The sequence below is a fragment of the Phaethon aethereus genome (genome assembly GCF_964289735.1).
Source record: "Phaethon aethereus genome assembly, chromosome: 16".
Taxonomy (NCBI): Eukaryota; Metazoa; Chordata; class Aves; order Phaethontiformes; family Phaethontidae; genus Phaethon; species Phaethon aethereus.
In genome coordinates, this window is record NC_138592.1 from 12954453 (window position 1) to 12980910 (window position 26458).

The 26458-nt window shown below is 45.0% G+C and overlaps 1 protein-coding gene across 1 annotated transcript; it reads left to right on the forward strand.

The window, feature by feature from the left end:
- Positions 1-5620: 5620 nt before the first annotated feature.
- Positions 5621-25593, forward strand: ARHGAP40 (Rho GTPase activating protein 40; the record flags this gene model as incomplete). Its single annotated transcript, XM_082007175.1, has 15 exons — positions 5621-5652; positions 7421-7623; positions 11951-12171; positions 15362-15437; positions 16587-16738; positions 17370-17535; positions 17894-17985; positions 18117-18194; positions 18456-18615; positions 19370-19452; positions 20536-20742; positions 21006-21146; positions 22854-23014; positions 24028-24083; positions 25342-25593. 15 exons carry the CDS (start codon positions 5621-5623, stop codon positions 25446-25448), a joined length of 1935 nt encoding a protein of 644 aa, XP_081863301.1. The 3' UTR covers positions 25449-25593.
- Between the last annotated feature and the right edge of the window lie 865 nt (positions 25594-26458).

The window sequence follows — 26458 nt, forward strand, 5'->3', positions numbered from 1 at the left end:
TGAAGTTCAACGTTAAAGAAATTGTAGGACAAATATTTAGTATGTGTGAATATGCTTTTGTAAAAGGCTTTGTGTTAATTAACGATCACACAAAAAATAAGTTCACAGCTTTTTTCTAAAGGATTCAAACAGGCTAGCGGGCTTTCCTCTGAAAGCCATGTAGTCCCTTGCCCCCTTTGTCCCTAAGCTGGGCAGCTGAGGTGTGCAGGGCTTGAGCATCTCGCGTAAAGTCACAGCGGTGATGGAAATAAAGTGAAGGTGTCTCATCTGATGTAGCGGTAGCGTGTTTTGAGGATGCGTTCAGTAACTGGGAGGTATTGACTCATTCTGGCCGCGGTTAAGATCCCTGGCAGCGTGTGCTCTAAGGCTGTGCCAGCCAAGTCGCTAGCGGGCACTGAGTCTGTGCCAGCCGCGTTGTGGGAATCCCGTGCGCAGGCTCTGCCTCGCGGCAGCCGGAGCAGACCCAGGGCAGCTTCCGTACTGAGGACAGGGTAATGGGTAAAAACAAGCACGTGGGAGCTTCTGTCTGCAGCCCCACGCCCGCTGGTCTGTGGGTTTTGCAGCCCCACGCCCGCTGGTCTGTGGCTTTGGGCATCGTGCTGATAGGAACTTGAATGGCAGCTGGATCGTTGTGGCTGCTGGACGCACAAAGCTGCTTGTGTGTTTAGATGAATGTGGATTCAGTGGAGTGTGTGAAGATGGAAATAGGGATGAGAACGACACCTTTTAATTAACAATTCTCATATAATCATCCGGTAGATCAGGCTTATCAATTCATAATTGCATTAAAGATCACAAGGCTCCTAAATCTTTGTTTTGGTCAGGTACCCCTTTCTCACGGCTGGATTTCCGTGTCAACCAAAGGCTGTTTGGCTTACCATGCTAACGCAGGGAAAGTGAACAACGGGCTCATCTGCAGTGACCTTACAGTGAAACAAAAACAGGCGTAGGAAGCGCATGGCTTATGTCTTCTGAGGCCAAAACAAACTCCAGCGTGATGGGACAGACACCCAGCTAATAGACTAAACTCAGCGTGGTTTTGAATATTTTTAATTCCACTGCATCTGCGTGGGCTTATCAATCTGGTGTTTGTTCTGCTCTGAGTTTTGGTCTGAGACACCTCCAGGCAGATATGTAATTACAGGCAAATTTCAGTATTCCTTAGCTTGCTTGTTTAGATCCTTAGTAGACAGAGTGGAGACAAGTCTAGTCCTGATGAAGGCCTGGGACACAGATGTTGAGATGGAGTTTCTTTGCCCTTAAATACTTCGATAGAAACACTTATTTTTAAGGTAAGTTACAACCTATGCTTTATTTAAAACTCCCAGTGCTGTGGCAGAGGTAACCTCGAGTTCAGGTCCGTCACAGAAAGCCGCGGAGGTGCTGAGCTAAAGCAGCGTGTTACACACAAGCATCAGGATTCGGGTTCTTCACTCCAGGTAACACTGGGCTAAGGATCGCTGTTTTGTCACTCTGGTGTCACTAGGGATGCCAGGACAGGGCTTGGGGAGTGACAGACAGGTTCTTGTTGGGGCGGGGGGAAGCTGGGTCTGGGACAAGTTATTCCACGCACGCAGAGCTATCTGGCACATCCTCTTAATCACTTGCAGAACAGGCTTCTTCAAAACAACCTTAAATGACGCTGCTCCCTGAGCTGCTTGCATAAGGGAAGATCTTGATGAACTGATTGCTGTGTTACTGAAAACAAGCTGTAATCTTATTAGCAAGTTGTAGTAGTGACATCTTAGCTATTCTTGCTGGTGCCGTAGCGACAGACCTTCAAGTGTGCCATCCCGTGGGTGCAAAGTCCTTGGTAAGATGCCTTAATGCGACCATAAGTAGTGGTTGGCAGCGGTGCTGCATGAAATAGAGCTAGAGCAGTGTGACGCCTCGTAGGAGATGCTCTTGGTGAAACTACGAGGCGTACGAGCAAATCCCCGATGGTTAGAGATATGCAAAGACGTATGTCAGCAGCGGCAGCCTGCTTCTAAGGTTGCTTTAATTCTGCCTCTTTAGCTGCTTTGGTTTAGTTAAGCCAGGGAAAGTAAAGCATGGTAAGAGTATATCGGGTAAGTTACTGTTCATCTCTGCCGCAGTAATTTGATAATTAGTCTGTCTTTCTTTACTTTTATGGTCTGGTCCAAGGAATTTGAACAAGCCACGTGCTTTTCATTTTCTCCTAAGAGTAAATTTCAGTATTGCTCTTCTGCTGCTTGTTGTGGGGAGGAGGAAGGAATTGGTAGCCTGTGGTGTTTGCACTGTGTGTACAAAATTTGGGGGATTGTGAGGGTAACAAAGCCAGGCTGTAAAGATTTGCAATAGAGCTTTCTTTTGGTTTAGACCTTTGGTAGGAAAGTTGTGCAGTTTGTGTCCACAAGGCATCTCCTGGATAAATTCGTTACCTCTGTGTTGGGAAGGGAGTCTTGTGTAACTCTGTCTGAAAGAAATAGCTGATTATGCATATTTCATCTAAAATTCTGATAAGTAGATTGACTTCTTTCATACAGGGAGCTGTTCTCGTATTAACATTTTCATCTTTGAAAGACCAAGGTTTAAACTAGCAATACTTCCAGTAAGCAAAATATATCTGTATTTTGTAGAGCTGTAGATACGACTTAGCGCTTCAGGATTTTCTCCAGTTTTTCAAATACACCGATCTGTTGTTTCTGGATGCCTTTATCCTACTACATGATTTTAAGTAAGAAAACCCATCATGTCATGAGCTGTGGTGGACTGATCTTTAGGTGATTCTTTCTCTTCAGAATTAACTACACAGTCCTTCATTTGGGTTTAAACTGCTTCCCTGGGGTAGGAACTTAGAAGCAAGATCAAGAGGGACTTTTTCCTGCATGGACTCTTTTTTTTGTTTCTTTTAATCTTGCGCTTTTGTACCCATTGATTGTTTTTGACCTTGAAGTAAATTGAAAGCCGGTAAGATGTGCGTGTGTTGTGACACTAACGTATTTTTGTTCTCTGACTTAATGTCTTTATCTGTCAAAATACCACAACTAGTTGATAGAATAATTTCTCACTTTTTTTTTTTTCTTTAAAAAGAGCTTGTGTTTTATGCTAGTGGTCTGAACTGCTATGATGCTGTGACTTGGTGTGCTGCTTCTAACTTGTTCTTGCAGTTAATTCAAACTGAGGTTACCATCTGTTTCTGTTTCATGTGTGCCTTTGTGCTTGCTCCAGATCTTTGGAAATGTCTTTAAAAACCAGGTGTTTGTGTGTGGAAGGACTGCCCTGTATAACTTAATTCTTCTGTTCTTGTTGCATTTTTCTCATCTTAGCTTTTCTGGAAACAGTATTAAAGGAATTCCATTTTCTTGGCTTGCACTTGTCACCTCCTGTTTGAAAGGCTTGAGAAGGAACCTCCTTATTTATTCATCTGCTAGAGAGGTATTTCAATGGGGGAAAGATGTTGAGCAAGCAGCGAGGTAGTCTAGGCAGCTACAGAACCTTTGAGAAGCACTCTGACGGGAATGATTCAAGCCTGGAATGAACAAATGCATAGCAACAGTGTTTATTTTATTTTGATATTCAAGAGTTGCATGAGTGTTTGCAAAGTGTTTGCCATGTGTTGACAGTATCTAACAACAGATCAAAAACTACTCTGCGACTGCATATTCTAGCCCAGGACCAATGAGCCACCAACACTCCGAGTCAGCGCTATGCAGGCGTGCAGGTCTTGCTAAGGGCTACCACACAGAGAGGATTTATAGAAGAAATGATAAGAAAATGAACCGCATAAGGTCCATGACAGTCTATACCTCGTAACTCTGCTCTTAATATTTTTAAGTCATGATTAGACTGAAGGTGTTGGGGGAGTCAGCTGAATGAATTTTGAGTCCCATTAAAACTAGTTCTGGTCTGAAATAAGAGGAGAAGATTGGATTAGGATGGTCATACCTTTATGGCTGCCCTTAACCAGGTCTTTCTGGTCAGTTTGCTTTTTGTTGGGTTAATTTTTAAAACTTAAGCTTTTTTTTTATGTTGACAGTGCAACTGAGGGAACTTTATTATTCCACCTACTCTTTGCCCGGTTGCAACTGGGCGATTAACATTTTAAGCCAACAATCTACACTTTCAATCTAAACCGTTGCTATGTTTATACGTCATAGATTACCCTCCGTTGACTTGGGAATGCAATGAGGAAGAACAGTCTTTTAGGTGCACTGAATCTAAAATTAACCTTCCACCTGGGTAGCTGGATTTATAAAGTACTGTGCAGTGTGTTCAAGAAAAAAAAAATTACACCAGAGAATGAAACATTTTCTAAATTTCAAGGCCTGACTTTGCTTTGGCGTTGTCCTGTGAGACGGGAACAGCAGCACTAGCTTAGGACTTGTAGAGCTGGGCTTTGGATCCTGCTACTGCTGTGTAGAGCTGCTATGTGACATTAGCATCCTGCGCCTTTGTGAAAGAGGGTTTAGTGCTTCAGTCCTTGAGGGTCATGAGAAAAAAAGTTCGGATAGCTTTTGGGCTGTTTGACGCACAAGTGGTTCAAACATGGCTCTCTGATAGTAGGTATGTGGTGTGACCGGTGGTGGAGCTTTTTGGTGCAAGTGCTACTAGATCATCTGTATTTCCAGCTGTGGAAGGAAGCAAAATAACTGTGGGTAGTACAGAAGCACGAGTCAGAGTGGCATAGGGGTACGGCAGTTTGCTATTGTCTGGCAAAACTATATCCTTGCACCAGTACGATGTTGTCTTGACATGGGCTGAAGGTGCTGGTAGATCAAAAATAGCTGCTGGCAAGGCTCTAGGCTGAAACCTGGGCTGGAAGGATGTTGTGACCCTTCTCAGATGTGTACCAGGAATATGCCCCAATGCTTTAGGTAAGTGTTACTCCACTTGGTCATAGCGTCTCCCGGACTAAAATTTGCATTCAGGGTCTGGTGCTGGGTAAGTCATGCAGTACATCTGAGTCAAGAGTCACCCTTTTGAAAGAACTGCAGACTGTATTTACATTGGCTTAAAATTTTGGTGGGTTTTTTTTTCCAGGCAGGCCTGTGGCGGGTGCGGGGAAGGGGTTGTCGTACCCACGTGTGACACGCAGGCTTGCTGCAGAGCGCGCGTGCTGCGTGCAGGCGGCTGCTCAGCTCTAGGGTAGGTTCTGCTGGGTTGGCAAACCTGGATGTAAGTGCTGTTGTGGTGTGAGTCCGTGAAGATTTGTGGGATGCTAGCTGAGCCTGCTCTACACCAGGCTGAAGGTGAAGGAAAGGTACATTTTAGAGCTGCTTTGATCTGTATAACCTGGATCCCACAGTAGTACAGTGCAATAACTTAGGGCAAGAAGAGTGGCCTTTGGTAGAGCAATTAGGAGAGCTTGTAAGATGGTTCCTTGGCCTGTGTAGTGGTGTGCATTGGGAGACTGCTCTTCGTGCAAGTTCGGCTGCCAGTGTTTCTGGCACTGGTACGGCCAAAACAGAGTCCCTCGAGAAAATCTAAAATCCTCCTTCTGGTTTCATGTTGCAAGTGATGATTTCTGTTGACTGGCATGTAATAGAATTCTAGTGAGGTATCACGGCAAGGCATTAAACAGTCTCTTCGATGCTAGCAAGGTGGCTTTGTTTAAATCTAATCCTCTTAAGAGAAGGCTGTCAGCAAATGTGAGAAAATGGAGAGGAGTACTAAAGATGAAGAGTTACTGTGAGGGATGTGATCTAAATTTCTAACTCCTAGTAGGTAAACATGTAAGTTAGAAGTGAAAAGGGGAAATAATGATTTGGGATGGTAGCTGTAGTAGAACCGAGAGGGACAGGCATCAACTATGAATGTAAAAAAACCCCAACCCAAATTACAAAAAAAAAAATCTTAAATTGACTAAATAAGTGCCCTACTAGGCTATAAAGTACCGTCTCAACGGGAGGCCTGTTATTTGGATATCCAGGAGTAGGAAAGAGGAGTGGGAAAGGTCGGGATGTGTACTAAACAAGTGGATCACCTCTGCCCTTGTCAGAGGTGGGCTGGGTGGCCTAACAGCTCTTTGTAATCTTTCACTTTTGTGTTCCTGTAAAACAAACAAAGAAAAACCTTCTTTCTCTTGTTCTCAACACCATTGCTGGCTCCAGATGTTCCTGGAATGGTGGTTATCGCTTTAGTTCTGACCTTCAGAAGAGAAGGGCTGCCTGTGTGCATGTTAGAAAAAGGTACGGGTGTATGCATGCACATCTGTGTATGTAAGTGCAGAATATCCCACAACACAGGCCTCTTGGCTGGTAGATCTTCAAATTTAGTCTTTTATTACTTGAAATGCTTCTTATAATAGAAGCAAATTAACGCCAGAACTGCTGATAATGGCTTTCTGGAATGAGAGGAGAACTTTCCAGATGTTTTGCCATCTGTAACTTTCTAAGTCCTTCCAGAGTGGGGAGGCTAAATTGCATTTGGTGGTTGTTTTGTTGGCATGGTTTTCCAGGCACAAGACTTGATCCGCATTTTTTTTTTTGTTATGAGACTAGAAAGCAATTCCGATCTGTGTTTGGTGGTTGTGGATGTTCACAGGTGTTTTTCAAACCATCCAGAGTTAGTGTAGTGTGCAGTCTCTTTAATTTTGTATTCATAAGTTGAACCATTGAGGTGTTTTCACAAGTAGGTTCCACTTATCCCCCCCCCCTTTTTTTTTTTTTAAGTCTTTGAAAAAGATATACAGGGCTTAAATGGCTTGCAGCCCTTTGAAGTGAATGAAAATTCATCTTAGGAGAGGCATTATTTTATGAACTGATGAGAACCTGACAACTTTCTGCAGAGAGGTTGGAAGCTGACAAAGGCTGGTCTGGGACTTCAGCTGCCCATGAATTAATCAAAAGGATGGCAAGAAAATTCTGTGTGTTTGGGTTTCCCAGGACACTTGTGCTGTTTCACAGCTGAAAAGTCTGGTCTGGGCAGGAAAAGAGGGCCTCAAACATCCGAGTTGTTTATCGCATGAGCTGAAGTGTGGGAGACGGAGCTGTGCTGGTTTTTGCGTACGGAGGACAAGCCTACTGGGTTCAGCCTGCGGTGGCCGGGAGTCGTGGGACTCGCGATGCGTGCCAGATTATCAGAGCACGCGCGCACCGAGCTTGGAGCATCTTGGTGGTCTGTGAACGTAGACGGTATCTGTGCAAGTTTGCAGGGGAGTGTTGGAAGCAAGTGTGGGAGCGGGAGGTGGTGTCTCAGCGGTCACTGGAAGGACAGCATCGGAAAACCCGTGTTGATGCCGTGTCCTCTCGCACGTTTGGACAGCAGTTTTTCCCCTACTCAGGAGACTTGATCCCAACCTTGTCTGTTATTGCTAAACACTAAGCAAAGGAAGTCTAGCGCTTGCCTCTGTTTGGCTTTAATTGCAGTCATTAATCAATGAAGACCGATGTTTTGTGCGTGCCGTATCCGAATACGTGTAGCTTCATCTCTCTCTCCTTATCTCTTCCTCTCGCAGTACCAGAAGCTGCCCTTGCAAAATGAGCCAGCTTCCTCCGAAGAGTCGTTTGGCGGCCCCGGTGTCAGAGGGCACAAATTCCAGGATAGAGTCTTTGGACAACTTGTCAATGGACAGTTTTTGGCTGGAAGTAGAGAACATTAAACAGAGCGCTGAAGCCGAGCAAGAGGAATGCAGCCTTGCAGATGTCAAAACGCAAGAGGGTAGGTTGCCAAAAATGTTGGGAGTAAGGGGAGGAAGATGCACATCTCGGAGAGAAAATTTGTGAATGCACCTGAATGATTTAGAAGCGTGTTGCAATATGGTTAGAATATTACCAGTCAAATCGGAGAGGTGGGTTTTTTTGTTTGTTTTTCATTGGGTGGTGGATAATACCCTGCAGAAGAGGAGCGCTGGCCTGGCCTGGTTTCAGCTTCTGAAACAAAGCTGACTCTAAAGCTTGTCAGGAGTATGTCCAAGGCTCCAGATTTTTTTCAGGCAGCCCCCCACTAAGAGTGGGGGCTCTCGCTCCCCGTGCAGGTGGCTGTGTGGGAAACACGCCGTGATAGCCCACGGTGTTTTGGAAAGCTTGTTGGTGTATGTGATTCTGAGACTTCATCATAGTGGCTTTTATGAGAGCTGCTTCTGTGGAAGGCAGACTTTCCCCCTCTGATTCGTTATTCAAGAAACCATAATAAACATCCAGAATGACTCGGGTCTGTCCACACAAGGTTTTTCTTATACACCTCCTTTTTTTTTTCCCCCCTCTATCTTTTGAAGACTTGTTTCATGTGTGTGGGGTGTTTCTAATGGGCTTTCTGTAGCGCTGATATTATCCAGTATTTTGGAATAACTGGAACCTGGACCGATTGCCGTTTGACACTGGAGGTACAACATCCAGGGCTGTTGGAGGGATGATGAACTGTGATAAGCGGCCAGCGATCCCACAGATGGGGATCACACAATTTCTGGGTCCGTTCTGAAGAATGTGGTTGAGCTGGCTGTGCACCCTCTTAAACGGCCGGGTTTGCAGCCTGTACAGCCTACGGCTGTTGCGCTGGCCTGATACCGCAAAGAACCCACGTATGTAGCAGGGAAACGTTTGAGTGAAAGTCCCGGCGTGCTGCCGTGCTCGGGAAGGGTAAATAGCTCTCCTGGGTGCACGGAGAGGGCTCTGGAGAAGCGGGGTGGGAAGATCATCATCTGTGTGTGCTGTAGTAGGCAAGACGTGGTAAACAGTAAGGTCTGCTGTTAGCGTCCTCGCGTAAAGGATGTAAGTTTGCTTTTTAGAACTGGAAGAGATACAAAAGTGGCTCAGAAAATGGGTGCGCCAGGAAGGAGACTCTGGAAAAGAGGCCATGCCATGAGATGAAAGGCTGTCTGGGATATCCGGAACGCTGATATGCTAGAGGCAATTCGATTACTATGCGTAAACAGGGATACAAGGAAAAGCGTCTTCTAATGCTGTATATTAATCCAGCAGGCAAGAGTCGACTTCTTAATGGGCCATTGAAAGCAGACAGACTTGAAATAATGCTCCGAGGCGCGCTCAGCCTCCCGGTGCCTTCTGCTGCGGCGCTTGGGCAAATACGTGTTGCGCTGGAAGCGTCGGTGGTGAGGGGAGGCTTCGGACGGCGGCGGGCGCAGGAAGCTGGGCTTGGCGCCAGCCTTTGGCCTTTCACGTCTCCGCGATTTACGGTTGGAGCACTGCGAGGTGACGACACGGTGCAGAGGCTCAGGGCCCTCGCTCCTTGCGTAAAGCCCGAGAAGCTGCGCCTGGGCAGCGGCCGACAGCGCCGTCGGAGACGGCGTGCCTCAGCCCCGCAAACAGCTGGTCGTAATGGCGGCGCGGGGGCTGCGCGGAGGTAAGGCGTCGCAAAAACGCCGACCCCCTCGGAGGACGCCGGTCTCCTGTGCAAGCCCCGCGTAAGCGGTGGCGTGATGGGAAGCTGCTTGTGACCTGGGCTTCGTGGGAGGCCAGCGTGTGGCTTTGCGGAAGAACTGGGTCGGCAGAAAGGCGCTGGTGATGCTTGTGGCCTCGCTGGCAGCTGAAAGGGGCCGAAAGTAGCTTTTTCTTGAAATAGGAGCAGCGTTGCCCTTTCCTTGCTGTCTGCCGTCTATCCAGCTCCCTCCAGGGTCTGACAGTATAGCGGACTGCGAACGTAGGCACTCTGTGTGCTAGTGCCACTAAAATATCTGCTAGCACCCTTATGGCATGTAACCGTGTCGGAAAAGTGTCTGCCAAGAGCCGCCCTTCTCTACCTTCAAAAACTACACAGGAAGTTGTGCTTAATGCTTAGTCTGAAATTGTAGGGTGCTGTAGCTGCCCTTTAACTTTTTTGGAAACGAAATGCTTTATGATGAATGCTATTTTTGGCTAGCTTGTGTTTCGAGTAAGTTCTTGGAACTGGTGTTCTTTAGTTTTGCAGATTGATTCCGAATTGTGCCCTGCTGAAATGCTGCTTGCCTGGAAGTCACAAGGCAAACTTTAGCAGCTACCCAGGCTTAAACTTGCAAGCTCAGCTGCCGTGGACCTCTCGGTTCTGACCTGTTTCTGATTTCCCCCTTCTCTCCATAAATAACCTATTTTGCTGGTTTCCTTTTGGGTTATTGGCAAACGTAACTGGGCCAAAAATATTAACTAGAGGGATTAAAATCCGTTGCTTTGGCATCAGGCGGGGCAGTAGGCTCACACGGATGTCCGATTCAAGGCCTGCTGTTTAGTATTGTGTATTAGATTAGTTTCCTGTTGTGACTGGGATTGGGTATTTTCAAAATTTGCAAGCAATACACTTCACTTCCTTTAGTTCCCAAAGACAAAATAAGCCAGAAGTCTTTCGCGGCCGTGGGACAAAGAGCTGCGCGGGGAGGAGCCGGGAGCGAGCGCGGGAGCGGCTGGAACCACGCGAGCGGTACCAGCGGGTGCTCTTACCTGCTAGCTTCTGCAGAATCAGGCGTGCGAAGTGAGCCAAAGTTAAGGCCGCCTAGGAAAGCTAGCCAGTCTGCGAGAAGATTCGTTGAAGGAAATACTTGGCTTCAAGCCCAGCTCCATCTGTTGTGGTGCGATGCTGCAAAAAGTTCTGTTTCATTACGGCGCCTAAGAAGCAGCGAGCATGCTCTGAAGGCTGAAAAGAGTTTTAATGGAGTCCCAATGCGTTTTTGCAAGTTGCACGGACACAGTAATTTCCCCAGAAAAATTAAATTATTTAATCTCAAAAAGAGCTGCATGGCTTTTTTTGTTATTGATGCAGCGATAATAAAACTTTGCCTGAGCAGCTGTGATTAACTGAGGAGATACCAGTTTGCGCAGGAAGGGAAGAGCGGGAATGAGCTGCTCTGTTACAGTCGCTTTAGTTGTAATATTCCTTTTTCTCAGTATAACCTTTGGTAGAGCTAGGCTGGAGCTGCCTGCAGTGAATGAATGAAAAGATAAAGGCCGTGTTAGCAGTTTAGCGGGTGGCTTCAACTCTGCTTTTATCCTTGGATTTGAAGGAGCTGCCTCGCTCAGGGCGCTTTCTCACTTGCACAAAGGGCGCATCCCGTAAGGAAAAAATTGTCGTCGGTGTTTGAAGTGCAACTTAATATAGAGAGAAGAACGAAGTGGAACTCAGCTTGTTTGAGTAATGCTGCTGTACTGTCTCTAGGCTTCTCGCACTTCATTCTGGAACTGGAATGGCCTTTAATTTTAGTGATGTTTTGAATAGGCACAGGCATAAAGCGAATGCACAGAGTAAGAATAACATTTTTGCTTTTGTGAAATCCACTTAAAAAGAGAAAGAATAGGGATGGTGCATACAAATAGTTCTGCAAGTATATTAAATAAAATACATTTGCATCTGCCAGGTCAGTGTCTGGATATAAAAAAAAAAAAGTTGTTGATACACAGGCGTGCCTACAGATAAATAAAAATTAAAAGAACTAGCCAAGTAATTGGGCAGAGTACAAGAGCCGAAAGGGCTGTGTTTTACCCTGTGGCTTCTCGCAGACCTCTCGTCTGCTCTCAAAGTGCCGGAGGGTCGGGCGCGCCCCGGGGAGGCGCTGCCGCCCGCGCTGGGCGTGCTGCGCGCTGCCGCCGGGGCTCCCCGGGCGCGGGCGGTGCGCGCGAGGGCGGGTTTCGGCAAGCGCGTCCGGCTTTCCTCGCGCGTCCCGTGAGAGCCCGCGCCGGGCCCGGCTCCTGTTGCAAACTTGTGCTGGGTACCACCCTCGAGCCTGGGCTCCTGGCAATAGCCGTGCCTCCATGGTGTTTTCGTCTCTCTTTCCTCGCCTGGGGTGAGGAGGAAGGAGTATCTGGGCAGCCGTGGCTGCCGAAAGTGCTGCCTCTCCTCCGATTTCACCCCGGTACCCAGCTGGGCGCTTGGGAAGAGGGCCGAGACTTTGGGACCAGCTGTGGCTTCCTCACAAAGGAGCGGCTCCCTTCCAGTGACGTCCCGTTGCCACCCCAGAAAGGGGATGGCTCGGGCCTCTGGTTTTCTGCCGCTGAAGGGTTTCAAGCACTCACATTGCTGCTATCCTTTCTCTTCTCCCTCGCCCTTCTCATCCCTCGCCTCGCAGAGGGAGAAGCCGAAGCCGAGTGGCTCCAGGACGCAGGTCTGTCTGACCTCCTCGGGGACCGCGCCTCCGAAAACGACAACATCGTGCTGCTCTCCACCCTGACCAAGACCCAGGCCGCCGCCGTGCAGCGGCGCCTGGATACCTACTCCCGCTCTCGCAGGAGGAAGAACAAGCATCCTGTGCGTGATGTCCGAGACATTTTTGGCGTGGTCAGCTCTGAGGTATGTCGATTTAGCGGGAGCTCCCGAAGGTCTTTGTTGCGTTGTGGTAGCCGACTTGGCTTTCTGGGTCCAGGGCAGCTTTCATTTCCAGACAGACGACTTTATCTTTTGAGCTGAGATGACGCTGAGATTGCAGGAGTTCTGCATTCAGGCTGCAGCGCTGGGAAATTGCTACAAAGCCTGCGGGTCCACCAGCTTCTAGAGTCTGCTGGAGGACTTCTGTATAGTGCCCACGGCGCTGCAGCCGCGTGGAGCACTGGTATCCTTTGGAGCCCTCTTGTGTTGTCTTTATTCCAGTGACATGTCAAACCATTACTGACCAAAAAAAGAGATAACTTGGTAAATTCGGTTCTGATAAGCTGATCTTACGCAGCTGGTAATTCTAGAGAAAGACTAGCCCCTGCCTTTTTTTACTTTTTGTCAGAGAATACATGACCATTAACTTCTTAGCTGCTTTTTTGCTGTGCTGCTCCTCTTTTGTTTGCGGCCACAGGTGGAGTATCCTTATTTTTTTCTAGAGGCTGCTGGAAAGTATCGCAATCAGGGCTCCGTGTGACTTTCTCTGCTCGGTCAAGTGTCTAGTCAGAAGGTATTGAGCTTAGCCAAGATCTACCTTTTTCGGTAACATGGCACCCTGCTGTCTACCAGAACTGAATCCTGTTCCTCAGCCTGAGCATCTCTGAAACATCTGTTACTATAATGAGATGAATTATACCCAAGTAATTCCCTTGAATGCCTTAACAGAATGACACTACCAGTCTGCAATGTCGCTGGAAACTGCTGGTGGTTGTGTTCTTTTGTAACTTCCCAAAAGTTGAGGTGTTGAGGTGCAGATGGCTTCTTTACTGTGAATTGCACTGAGGCAGAGTCATGGTTAATTTGCTTTTGTAGAGCATCGTTTGCATTCCTGCACAAACGGGTGGCAAAAAGATGACGTTTCTGAAAGTGATAGTGCTGCAAGCTTGTCTAAGTGCCTCAGTTGGAATTCATCAAACTTCTAAACTTGCAGATTAAATAGAAACCTGTTATATCTCTTAAAATAATTTTACTTTCTACCATATAGGAATGGAGATTTTTAAGTTCTTAATCTTATGCATCCACTCACTAGGCCACTAATATTCGTATTTGATAATTTGTATTTGATAATTTGCATTTGATAAGCAACTGAGATCAAATCTGATGTTTTGAAGTGACGTTTTGGTGTAATGAAGGCATGTACAAAGATGCTAAAGCTGCCTGTTTACATTGCCTTAATTTAGCTGGAAGTGAAACATTTTACTCACTTCTTTGGACAAGTTCACTGGACTCGTTTCCAACAACTGTGCTGGAATTATTCATATTTTCTTTGGCTTAATTTTTCTTAAAGCTTTGCAGTTGCCTCTGAGATCTACAGTTTTAGTAGAGGTCACTGAAACAAAAACGTGGCTCCCCCCACACCCCTTTTGAAGGAAAGTAAGAAAACGTATTTTAAATCAGTCCATTTGACTGTTTGTTCCTTCTTTGCTGAGTGGCCTTGACCTTGACCTCTGTATTCCTTGCTTGTCTTTTACAGTGTACACAAGCGGGGGGTGTTTTCCCTCTTTATTTCATGGGAAGTGACTGATGCTCAGCTTAGGGAAACTGAGAGTGATTTCTATGTAAAGTGGTAAACTTCTGAGATGTTAGGCTATGACATTGGATGTCGACACTGAGCAGAATTCGTCCTTTACCTTTGAGTAATTCCTGGAGCAATCCTAGGAGGAAGCAGGCTTTTTTGTTAGTTTTCCATACTGGTTTGCTGTGTCATCCCGGTTCCAAGCACAATTTTGGGGCTCTGAAGGACGTATTCAGGAACCGTATGCCAAAACATGCCTGGTTTTGCTATAACACTTGTTCTAGGCATGTAGCAAAACATGATAAATCCCTTATTGCACAAAAGGATATTTGAAATCTCCACTTTGTGACCAAGGAAATGGAAATGCAGAAAGGTAAAGGTGTTTCCCACAGTCTCAGAAATTCCTGATTTGGAACCCTGATCCAGTATCTGTGCCTTTACTATTCAATCAGGTTTTGGATGCTTCCCATTCCTGACTGCTCTCTCGGTACCCAGGGAGCAGAACGTTTGAATGGGCTCTACCTACGGAAAAAGCTATGTTCAGCAAATCGAGCTTAAAGCTCACGCAGTCCAGCTGTGACCTGGGTGGAAGCAGCGCAGGCTGTAAGAGGGCAGGCAGTGCTGTGTCAGACGTTTGGATTTTTATTTCCGTCGGTGTTTCGAGATGGATTTGCAGTTTGCCTCTGTCTACCTCAGGCATCAAAGCTGTCGGCATTTCTGTCAGTACCTTTCTACAGGCTTCCCCTGTATTACTGTTCATTATGGCCTGTTCACACAGCAGCTGGATCTGAAGGTGCTCTGGCATTATTCATTGCATGGGCTGTGATTTAGCTGCAGGTGCTAAATGAATTGGTTCTGCTTTCACGGCCAGCCCATCAGTTGTGCACCTACTCTAAAGATGTAACACATCTTCTGTGCAGATGAACTACTTTGTCCATTTGCACTGATTTTGCACAGGTTCCTTTTAACTTTCAGTCCTCGGTCCACTATTCTGTGTCATAAGCAGGTTTTTGGAAAGTTGCTTAACTTCTGGTGATAGAATATGCTTTCCTGTAGTCTAACTAGTTCTAGCAAAAGTAAGGTTTTTGTTAACAGAGCTGCCTGCCAAATGCCTCCTTACACTTTTAAAGGTTCACTTCTCTCTCTAGACATGAAGAGATAGGTTACTATGAAGCCCATGAAGGGAAGCTTTTAGGTGCTGATGTCTACTAATGTGTTCTTTCTCATTAAAAAGATCTTGTGATCACAGGCAATGGGTAGATCTCATGCAGCTTGGTTTGTCCACTGTTTGTTAGCCCCTCAGTGCATTAACTAAAAATGGGGAAATTGGCTAATGGTTTTGTGAAAGGAAGAATTGGCTTAATGTTGTGCAAATTTATCACAAATGCTGTCTATGAGATAGTCATCTGTTTTCCACCTGCCTGCCAAATTCTCTAATTATGATTCTTAATTTCAGAACAGTCTTATAGCCCTGAGTTTGAGCAGCATTTTTTTAGACTAGCAGACTATGTCAGGTGTGTGTTTTCTGCCAAAATCAGGTTATCTTATAATAACTTCTGTTTTGTGTAGGTAAACATGTCTTGGTTTATTTTTCAGGAGACAGCAGCAGAGAAAGAGGAGTCCAGCCCAGATCAGCTGTGGCATGAGCTACGGACTTCAAATGTACAGAAGTGTAAGAAGGAAGTTTTTAAAGGTAGAAGTATGACTAAAAGGGGAGTAGGATCACAGAATCATTAATGTTGGAAAAGACCTTTAAGATCATCAAGTCCAACCATCAACCCAACACCACCATGCCCACTAAACCATGTCCTGAAGTGCCACGTCTACATGTTTTTTGAACACTTCCAGTGACGGTGACTCCACCACCTCCCTGGGCAGCCTGTTCCAAGGCTTGACCACTCTCTCAGTGAAGAAGTTTTTCCTAATATCCAGTCTAAACCTTCCCTGGCACAACTTGAGACCATTTTGTCTCGTTCTATCACTTGTCACTTGGGAGAAGAGAGCAACACCCACCTCACCATAACACCCTTTCAGGTAGTTGTAGAGAGCGATGAGGGCTCCCCTCAGCCTCCTCTTCTCCAGACTGAACACCCCCAGTTCCCTCAGCCGCTCCTCACCAGACTTGTTCTTCATACCCCTCACCAGCTTCATTGCCCTTCTCTGGACACGCTCCAGCGTGTCCTTCTTGGAGTGAGGGGCCCAAAACTGAACACGGGATTCGAGGTGTGGCCTCACCAGTGCCGAGTACAGGGGCATACAGGATCTGAAGTAAGGCTGGAACTGGAAGGGAAGTTGTACTAATCTGGGCTCTGAAACATTGGCCTTGTTTGTGGTTTGGTAGGTTTTGGTTGATTGTTTTTTTTTTTTTAAATACATGGTTATCCACAGTTGTGGATTTAGTAAACTTTTCCAGGCTCTAGTGTTGTTCGGAATTGCTGCTCAAACTGGTAACTGTAACTCTTCAAGAAAGCAATTAGAAGATGCAAATAAAATCAGTCTAGACAAGATCATATGGTGAAATCCTATAAACACCACGCACAACTGTGTGAAGAGAAGTTAGCCATAAGTGTGTCCTTTAAGGCTGTGCTCGTGTCTTACTGGTGATTTGGCGATTGTAGCTGTAACATTATGGCTTTAAGCTAATCTTACCCTATTGACCAGCCTCAGGACTGTGCTGTGAGAACACTTTTCAAATGTTAATGTGCGATTTTTTTAAAAGCAATGGTACCCAAGTCCGTCTCAGACTGCTTTTTTAGCATACTTGTTTTCTAGCCTTCACCCTTCTAGCTTTCTGAAACTCAGGACAGTCTCTCCTCTGTAGCAGAAACCCAGGATTACTCCTGCACAGTTCGAAACCCTGGAAAAGAGGAGGTGTTCAACATGGATGTTGCCTACTCGGAGCAAGCGGCTGTCCTGCTCAAGGGATCATTCCTGTCTGAATCTGGGAGGTTAAAGGATGGAAACACCCTAACTGTAAGCACTGAAGGAATTTTTCCTGTTAGAAATTACTAGCTCTCTTCTTGTTGAGAGGGGTACAAGACAACTTGATTCAACTGTATGATCAGCTCTTGGAGATGTCCTCTATGGGTAGTGTTGCAATGGGTCTATATTAGGCAGGTATTTTTGGACAGGTAGTGCTGTTATCCTTGTGGGGTTGGGCAAGGATAACTTGTGTAGTGGAGGGTCAAAAGAAGTTGCATTTGTGTGTGAAGCTAGCTATTTTTGTATGGATCTGTGCCATGTCCACTGAAAAGAGAAGAACAGGACTTTCTTACCCATAGTTCTAACAGTTTTCTTCTCTGCAAATGTACTGGACTGCTTCCAAAGTTCTAGTAGATTAGGGTGGGTATCAGGCTGCCTTTAATTTAGATAAATTGTGATCTCCAATACAGTTAAAGAGCAATGCTGAAAAGGGAAAATATTTATTCAGCTGTGGGTTGAGTAGAAGTAGGAGTAGTTTGGGGCATTTGTCTGGTGTTGAAAACAAGAGAATGAATAGATGCTTGGTTATGGTAAGGAATGATAAAAATGCAGCAAAACTTGATACCAGTGGGATTAGTAGTCATACTTGGACTGAACCTTGTGGGTGTGTATTTTCCCTTAGAAATTTAAGATCCCCAAGGGCAGACTAGGAGTGACCAGGATTGGAGATTTATCTGCTCAGGACATGAAGAAGATCCCCACACTAGCCCTTATTGAACTAACAGCTCTCTGTGATGTTCTGGGCTTTGAGCTGAAGAGAAACAAGGCAGCAAAACTCAAAACAACAGGTTAGTTGTATTTCATCGTGATTTTTTGGGGCAGGGGGAGGGGTGCATTTTTGTATGTCGACCTTCTCATAGGTTTGTGTTTGAAATGTTAGAACAGAGAGGGTCTTTGACGAGAAACCTTGTGACAGGTGTTTTTTCCTTGGTTAGAATTTCTCCTGGAAGTCACTGGATCATAACATCAAGACCTAGCACCACATTTATATCTGACTGTCAAATTCACTTGTCCTGTTGACTGTTCTTCTCTTTTCTCCAGTACTTACGCTTATGAAATGTGCCCTCTCAGTCTACAGTGGTGGATATATCCCTGACATCTGTATTAGTGGTGGTGCAGTCTTATAACATGTTGTTTCTGTTGTAGAGAAAAGACTCTTTGGAGTTCCACTCCACACTCTGTTGGAAAATGACCAAAAACTGCTCCCCAACACCAAGGTCCCTCTGCTACTCCAAGCAGTAAGTTCCCTCCTGGTTTCCTTCACACCTCTGATCCTCAGAGTCAGGAAACCTTTATCACAAGCCTGTGATAAGGAAGGGCTGACTTATCATCTGTGCCTAAGAGTTTTCTTTCCCCCCCTGTTTAATAGCTGCTCTCCTGCTTGGAAAAGAGAGGACTTGAAACAGAGGGCATTTTGAGAGTTTCTGGATCCCAGACCAGAATCAAGGTATGAGCTCTTTAGCAGTGTTCAAAAGTATCAGAGGTGATCAGGCAGCATGTTTCTGAAGCAAGTATCTAAATAACCTGAGTTGTCTCATCTCCCTTCCCAGTACAAATAGAAATGTCCATTGCTGGGAAATCTGGGAGTGCCTGCTGTGAGGGTCTCTGTGCCCTTTTGACTTGATGGGTTGCCCTCCTAGTGCTCACGTACAGAATTTCCCTTGTATTTGCTTATTAAAACGTGTAATAAATTCCATCTTTTTAATAGAGTCTGGAACAGAAGCTAGAAAGGGACTTTTATACTGGTCTTTTCCGCTGGGATGAAGTCCACCAGAATGATGTGTCTGGGCTACTGAAAAGATTCATAAGAGAGCTGCCGGCCCCACTGCTGACCGCAGAGTACCTCCCTGCTTTTGCTGCTGTACAAAGTGAGTTCCTGCTTTGGCTGTTTAGTACCAGTTTGCTGGTTTGTGCTTTTATTGTAAGGCTCTGCTGGTCTCGGGCTCTCCTGTCAGATGTGTTGGGAGCCTGTGGATTCGATGGGAATACACAGCATGGTACGAACTGTAGCCAAACTCAATGTGCCAGGTGCTGTAGGTGCTATGATGTGTCAGCCTGAGAGTCATAGTCACTGGTGCTTGGTTGCATACATCTTTCTGTAGGAACGCTGTCCTGGAGTCTTAAATTATGTTGTGTCGTTTGAGGCTGCAAGGTTGCTACCATGAATTAGGACAACTTGATAAATAATGACATGCAGGCTGAGCTGTGGCAACTGGCTGGGGTGCACGGTCTTGGCTTGTCTGCAGGTAATGCAATGTTCTGCAAGCATCTTATTTTGAGGTTTGTGCCTCAACAGATGGCTCGAATATGCTAACTGTTTAAGTGCACAACATTTTTTGTACAAGAAGTAGGGAATAATGGAGTCTTTTGATGCCCTTCAAGGGCATCAGACTTGCTGGTAGACACTGTACTCTGAAATAAAATCAACCAGTCTTCTAAAACACAGGTAGTTCCCTTCATAAGGGCTGTATGAGCTTGATTTATTTCTGTAAAACAAGGTCTCAAATCCTAGATCACAAACACCACCACAAGTATTTGCCTTATTCCTTGGGGGTTCCCGTGCTCAAAACCAGCTTGTCAGAAGCCTGACTCCTCTGTCCTCTTGTCACTCTCCCTCTCTAGATATTCCAGACCTGAAGCAAAGATTGCAAGCACTAAACCTCCTGATCCTGATTCTGCCGGAGCCCAACAGAAACACTCTAAAGGTAACTTTCCATGTTTGTATTCAAGAAACTCTCTCAGCTTTTGTAAATAACATACATCATGCTATTTGCTTCTGTTTCACTAACTGAGAATGGGAACCCGTGATGGAGGGAGCAGGCAGACCTCAAGGCTGTGCAGTGAACATAAGCCGTAAGCACAGTCTGCCTTTTGGGTACAAACGTAAGAGCAGTAGGCATCCACGCGGTCTTGGAGCACCGTGTTTAGAAATGTGCTCTTCCTCTTCAGTGTATTAAAGCACTTCACTATGGAGTGAAAGCTGTATAGTTCTTAAATTGTCTGTGGCCGTGCGAAGATACAGGGAAAGAAATTCAGTCTTTTGGTTTGTGGTGTTGTCACCATCTAGCAAAGATAGTTTCAATTAAAAAAAAAAAATCTACTAAGCGTATAACTTCCTACCCTTCTCTGATCAGAAGGCATTTCAAATCCTTTCACCTGCTACTTTTTAAGAGAATAAATACTGGTGGGATCAGCTTTGTAGGCAGTGCAGAACCTCTGCCTTTGTGTTTCACAAGAACTGTGGTTTTGGTTGTTGCTGCTTTTTTCCTCCTGAGTAGTTCAGCCTCCAGATAACAAAGGCAAGGCTGACTTAGCACCCTACAAACTCTGAGTGCTGGAATAATCCAGTCAAAGATGATCTATCGTGTGTCATGGCTTTGGCGGAGGAGCGAGGCAGAAAAGATGATCCAAAAGGCTTTGTTTTTCCACATCTAGGAATAGCTTTGAGGAGATGGGGGGGGGGGGGGGCTGTTCTTTGGATTCTGTAGCTTTTACAGCTGAACTGTGTAAATTGCCAACTGCCGAGGAGTAAGAGCTCATCTGCTTCCCACGCGTACTGTGTCTCCTGATTCATGAATGCCAGACAAACTATCTCTCTGCTTGGTATGGTTATTTGTTGTTGTCCTAGTATTAGAAACTGGTCACTGGACTTCCTGACTGGAGAAATAGGAACTGCTCACAGATATCAAGAAAAAATTGCTAATTAAATGATCTCTCCAGCAATTGCCACAGTAGTTTCTTGAGCATTATCAGTAATGGATGTCTTAAGTCTCCTCCCCTCTCTTTAGGCTCTACTTGAATTTCTCAGCAAAGTGGTTGCCAGGGAGAACAACAACAAAATGAACCTCTGGAACGTTTCCACAGTCATGGCCCCAAACCTCTTCATGCACAAGGGGCTGCCAAACAAGATCCCTGAAGGGAAGGAGAAACAGCTGGCAGAGGGGGCAGCTGATGTTGTGCGGATGATGATCCATTACCAGGATTTGCTCTGGACAGTAAGTTGCGCAGGTGTTCTGCGGTATGGTGTAGCAGTGTCTTGGTCTGCCTAGAATTGGAGTAGGAGGATAGTCTTGGACGTTTCAGAGGAGTTAAATGTCTGTAGGCAAAACCTCTGGCTGAGTTCCAAGACTAGCTGTTTTCCAGGTATGTGGATGTTTTGTCTATTTAAGGAGCTTCATAAAGTGCTGTTTAGATTCTTAAACAGCGTCCTCATCTCTGTTTGATTTAATTCCCGTCTTCTTCCTTCTTCCCTTCCCAGGTCTCCTCTTTTCTGGTAGCTCAAGTGAGAAAGCTGAATGAGAGCAGTAGCAAAAGGTACCAGTTTTGTGACAAGCGGATTAAAAATCTGTTGCGGAAGATTCATGCTGATAAAGACAAAGTGGAAAAGAACCAGGCAGAGGTGAGTTAGGGCTTGGAGAAACTGGTCCCTTTCATAACTGTGTCAAATACTTTTTCATTATGAATGCTTTCATGAAAACTTGGAAAACTGTGAGGAGTGATGCTCTTTACAGGGCAAGAGGGAGAAAAATCTGCAGAACCATGAGAAACAGCTTCCCAGACCCTTTTGGCCAGGTTGTGGCAAATGCTGATGCCAGCAGAAAGTGTACTAAATAAATTTCAAGCTACAAAACACTTGGCTGAGATGCTGCATTGTTGCAGGAGAAGGGGGTAGAGATCAGAAGCAGGAATGCTGGTCTCTACCTCACATGAAGAGCAGAATTCATGTGGCTCTAGATGCCCCATGTGTCTGACGGGTATGTCTGCTGTGATAAAGGCAGACATATTTTCATGAATTTAAAGCAAAAATTTAGGCTATTACAGTGGTGTAAAGGTACGGTTTTTGTATCCTGTTTTCTTTTTGCTCCATAATGCTGCTGATCTGTATGGGAGGGTTTGAGGACCAGGTTCTTGCCACTTAAAAGGAGAGAATTAACTACCCTGGTAAATGAAATGGCTCTACTCCTTCTTGTGCAGGCTGAGATTTTTTAAACAGATGTTACTATCAGATCTGTTTGTGTATTAAAGTTCGGGAAAGATCCTTGGAGTCATTCTGCCTTTTCTTGGTTGCCACTGTTAGTTGAATAAGTGCAGGTCTGTGGCAGTTACATCATGCAGTGCTGGATTTTAAGTATTGCATAGCAATGGTGGTGCAACTGGGATGCTCCAAGGACACGAGCTAGATGGAGCCTGCAGGTAGAAATAGTACGTTGAAAGCTTAAATCTGCAGAACTGAGGAAGACTTTGTGTTCTCACAAGCCAGGGTATCCCCCACCTTTCTATATGAATTGGGATACTGAGATGGTCTGCCTAAAATTTGGCATGTTAAGGCTGTATGTGACTGTTGAGGGTCCTCTCATTTTAGAGAGGACAACTACTGTTTTAGGCAGTCAAACAGATCAAACGGATGACCCGATGCTTAGAACAGTGCTGACCATACTGCTTAACGGTCTCGGTGTTCAGCGCTGTTTTTGCAGAAGATTCAGGGTTGCAAAATTAACTTGCAGATCAGACCCCACTAGAACAGTTCAATGTTCTCCACAAAAGTTCTGAGAAGTTCTGAAGGAGTTGATGAAAACAATCTCGAGAAAACAGCACTCTGAACTCTGCTGTGTGGTGGCTCAGCGCTTCCTTATTTTATTTTTTTTTTTAAACTACTTTTCGGAAATTCAGTAGTCTGCAATCCAACTGTCTAAACTCCTTTTTCAGTAATTTAAATGAATTCTGGAGAGGTCTGTCAGACTTGTGCAAAACAGTTTGTCAAAATTCATTATGACAAATCCTATTTTCACCAAAGCCTGTGTCGCTTCTAGTGCCGGTGCTGTATTTGAACAGCAGAGAGCACCAGCGCACGCTGGTGGAGAGCGCTGCTTTTCTCCCCACCCACAGCACCGAAGCACTCGTGATTTATTTATAATGCTCACCTTGATGCTTCTATAAGCTTCCAACCTGTAGTATGTGTGGGATAAGAAACAAACCTAAATTCTCTGAAGAGCTAGCTGGATAGGTTTCATTCTTCACACTCGCTGATCTATATTGAAACTTGACGTTTTAGCCGGTAACAAAGTCTTTCTTTAAGCACTTTCTTCTTTTTGCCTGCCTTGCTCAGCCTTCCAAGATTGTGAAAGTCCACGCTTCGCTTCTCCTGAAGGATTCGCTAGAGGTGCATTTGAACAATGCAACCAGAGTTGCTGATGTCCTGAGGCAGTTTCAAAAGAACCTGTGCCAGAATGGTTGGAATATTGTTAACACTGTCAACCTCCTCAAGTGGTAAATGGCTTTTTCTCTGCTTTAAAAAAAAAAAAAAAAAAAGTACTAGGTGGTCTAGTTGCTGTTTTCTGTCTTCTGGCAGAGCTAACGTGGTGGCACAGTGAGCCATTAGGAGACTGTTCTCTGCTCCTCTGTTCTAAACTTTGGAAATAGTGTGTTTGGACGGGGTGAGCAACTGTTAGTCCAACTGAGGGCTTCCATTGCTGTGCTCAGGCTGTCAGGAGGTCAGTAGTCCCCTCTGGGCTGCTGGACAGCAAGTGAGCTTTAGCAGCCTTGCTGAAGTGAAGGGAAGGTGGAATAACATTGACCCTGCAAAACAAAGCCTCTCTAGCTTTCCTGGGGAAAAACATCACCTGTGCAAATTATTTGCCCAAAGTAATGTTTCCAACATGCATATGATAATATAGGGATTTCCTAAAATAAGCTCTGCAATTCCCTCCTATGCTCCAGTGGTGAATTGCTGAAATAACCCAAAAAATGAACTGAAGAATTCCTGCTCCCCTGTCACCGTGCCTGCTGACCGTATTTAGTACGTAGTGTTAGTGCATCTCCTGACTGTGTCCCTGGGCAGGAGATGTCTAGACAAGGAGGGTGGATGGGAAGTTGGCTGAATATGGGTCAGCTGGTATCTCAGTAACAAGCTACTACAGCTGCCAAAGTCTTCCTGCAGTTGAGCTTCTCTTCAAGAGGCCATCAGTTCTAGAGGAATGCTGCCGATGAACTTTGGTTTTATGCCTGTTGTCATCCTATTGGAAAGTCAGTGTTTGCATATAGTGTGCTGCTTGCTGCCGGTGAGGAATATCTGCCTTGTTTTCTTTTTCCCAATTTTGGGTGTCCTTTTCAACAGCTGTACTGTTCCAGGAGGATCAGCAAGGTCTCTGTGCCATGGTCTCTAGCTTCCTTGACCATTGCTGGCCTCTGAACCATAAGCAATGCTTTTGTAAGAAATGTTACTAAATTACATAACCTGCCTTTCACAGAGCTTTAACTTCAGTGTGTTCTTCTTTCTGCAGTAGCAACTCAACAGAGTGCACAAACTTGCTCCTGTATGAAGTAGGAGGCAATATTGGTAAGTCTGGATGGTAACTGAAAATAAGGACTCGGATATCCAGATTTTGTGCTTAACTTGTCTTAGGAGGGAGTTACAAAGAGGCTGAGGTTTGGAGGGGGTGCTTCAAAAGTTTAGAAGACAAATGAACAAATGTGGATTATCCTCACCCACAGCAAACAGCATGTGTCAAAGCTCTTGGGCTGATAGTTCACAAGTCTTCCAGCCATCACTGTGAAGCCTTCATAGCGCAAGTATTTGGGAAGGTTGAAGCCTGGACTTCCAAAAATACTTAACACTAATGTATCTTATTTAGAAGCTGCCTGTCAAGAGAAGTGGAAACTCAAGAGTCCAAAAGCCTTGAGGACAGAGACATGCAAAACTTTGTCCACCTTAAAAACAAACAAACCTCCCATTCCATTAAACGCAGCATGTTGAACTCCTTCTCCCGTCAACAGTAAAGGTTCCTGTTTGGAATTTAGTGTAGAACTTAAAACCATAAACTACATTCACCTAAGTGAAGGGAAACTTCCTCCTATGTCACGAGGCTTTTAATTGTGTGCTTCTTATCTGGGCTTTAATTAAGTGGGATAGGCTGGCACATGGCATCTCTACTAATGACTGCCAGCTCCGGGTGTGAATTCGGTCTGCCTTCACCAACTTTCTGGCAAAAGAACCCGTACTAACTTGGGTGAAGGTTTCTCAAACTTAAAACAAGTTGATGATGGTCATTAGTCACTGATTTCCACTCATCACTAGGGCAATGTCAACAAATGGAGAGGAGACTTCAATAATACGATTGCAGCAGCAGATTCTGCAAATGGGAAGGAATTCTTATGTCCTGTTACAGCTGCTTCTGGAGCCTGTCGGTTACTGGAGTGCTTTGGCTGCCTCTCAGTGTTTGTCTTAGTAGCATCTGCAGAAGAAAAGCTCTGTCACTGGAAACAATTCAGTCTCTGAATTTGATCCCTAACATATTTCATGATAGTTTTGAAGTGCTAAAGCTATTTGGTATTAAAGTTCGAGTACCTTTCCACAAAGAACAAAGCTTGGGCTTAGTATAGTTTTAAGAAACATAAGTTTGTTTTAACATAAATAACTAGAACTTTTCCAGATTTGTCAAAACACTTCTGAATGGTTGTGATATTGAAATTAATGTGAAGAAATACCAGTTTTTAGGGGAAAAAAAAACCACAACAAAAAACAGAACCTAGCAGGTATAGGACTAAGCATATAAGAAATGCTTTTTTTTTTTTTTTTTAATCTCTTGTTTTGGTAGGTGAACATTGCCTGGACCCCGACACTTACCTCTTAGACTTGTACCACATCAATCCCCATGCTGAGTGGATAATTAAGCAAAACCCATCTTATCCTCGGATGTTCTAAGGAAAGCATGAGCAAAACAAATCATTTGGTTGAAGTTTTTGGAAGGCAAGAGAAAGCTAGAGAAACGTTCCTGGTATAGTCACAGACTGGACAATGCTTGTGTCTTTGAAGGAAAAACAGCTTTATTTACTGCTTCCATGACAGCCGGCTGTGAGAGTACGCTAGCCTACATGCTACCAGGGGTGTTGATAACAAGCAGCATTTATGTAGCAGGATTTGCAGGGGGTGTGATTATTCTTAAACAAAATATCCCCTGAAACAAACCTTGCAAGCCAAGCTACAGTGATTGTGCAGCAAAGATGGAATGCAAGAGAAGAAACGTCATCTTGAAGAGGGTAGAAGACATCTGTTTCTTCTGGATTTGCTCTTTCTTTTGATCACATCTGCATGTTGGCGGAGGGACAGTCAAATGCTGCAGCGGTACTAGTGACGGCTCTTTGGTAAGATCCACTATTGACTGTTGCACATCACCAGAAGAAGTTGTGATCCTGGGTTTCACTAATAAGATACTGTTATATTCTTTGAAGAATGAGAAAGGATGCTTCCAAAAAGGCCAGATGGATGTGAAGCCAACATCCTGTATTTAATGACTACAGTTAAATACATATATGCAACAGAAGAAAATAACTTCCCTTGGAAAAAAATATGGGATGGACAGCAGCTTTTCAAATGTACAGTGTGATGGGACAGATGCCTGTCCCATACAGCTCTGCTGGCAGTATAAAACCAAATGTATGCCTTGCCATTGATGAGTGTAAAACGTGCATTTATTTTACTGGACAGCCTATATATTAACCAATAACCAAGGAAATATTCTGAAGTTAATTTGAGGTTAGTAATCTGACCTGGCCATATGAACTAAGCTTCTTTTCGGAAGACTCTGTGTGAACGTGTTCGTTCGAAAACAAAAACCCCTGAAGATGTGCAGTGGCTGAGATAAGAGGTCTGTGTGTGTGGTGGCACAGTGGGTACCGAACTGAGCTTTTACCACTCGGGCTGCACGTTTTCGT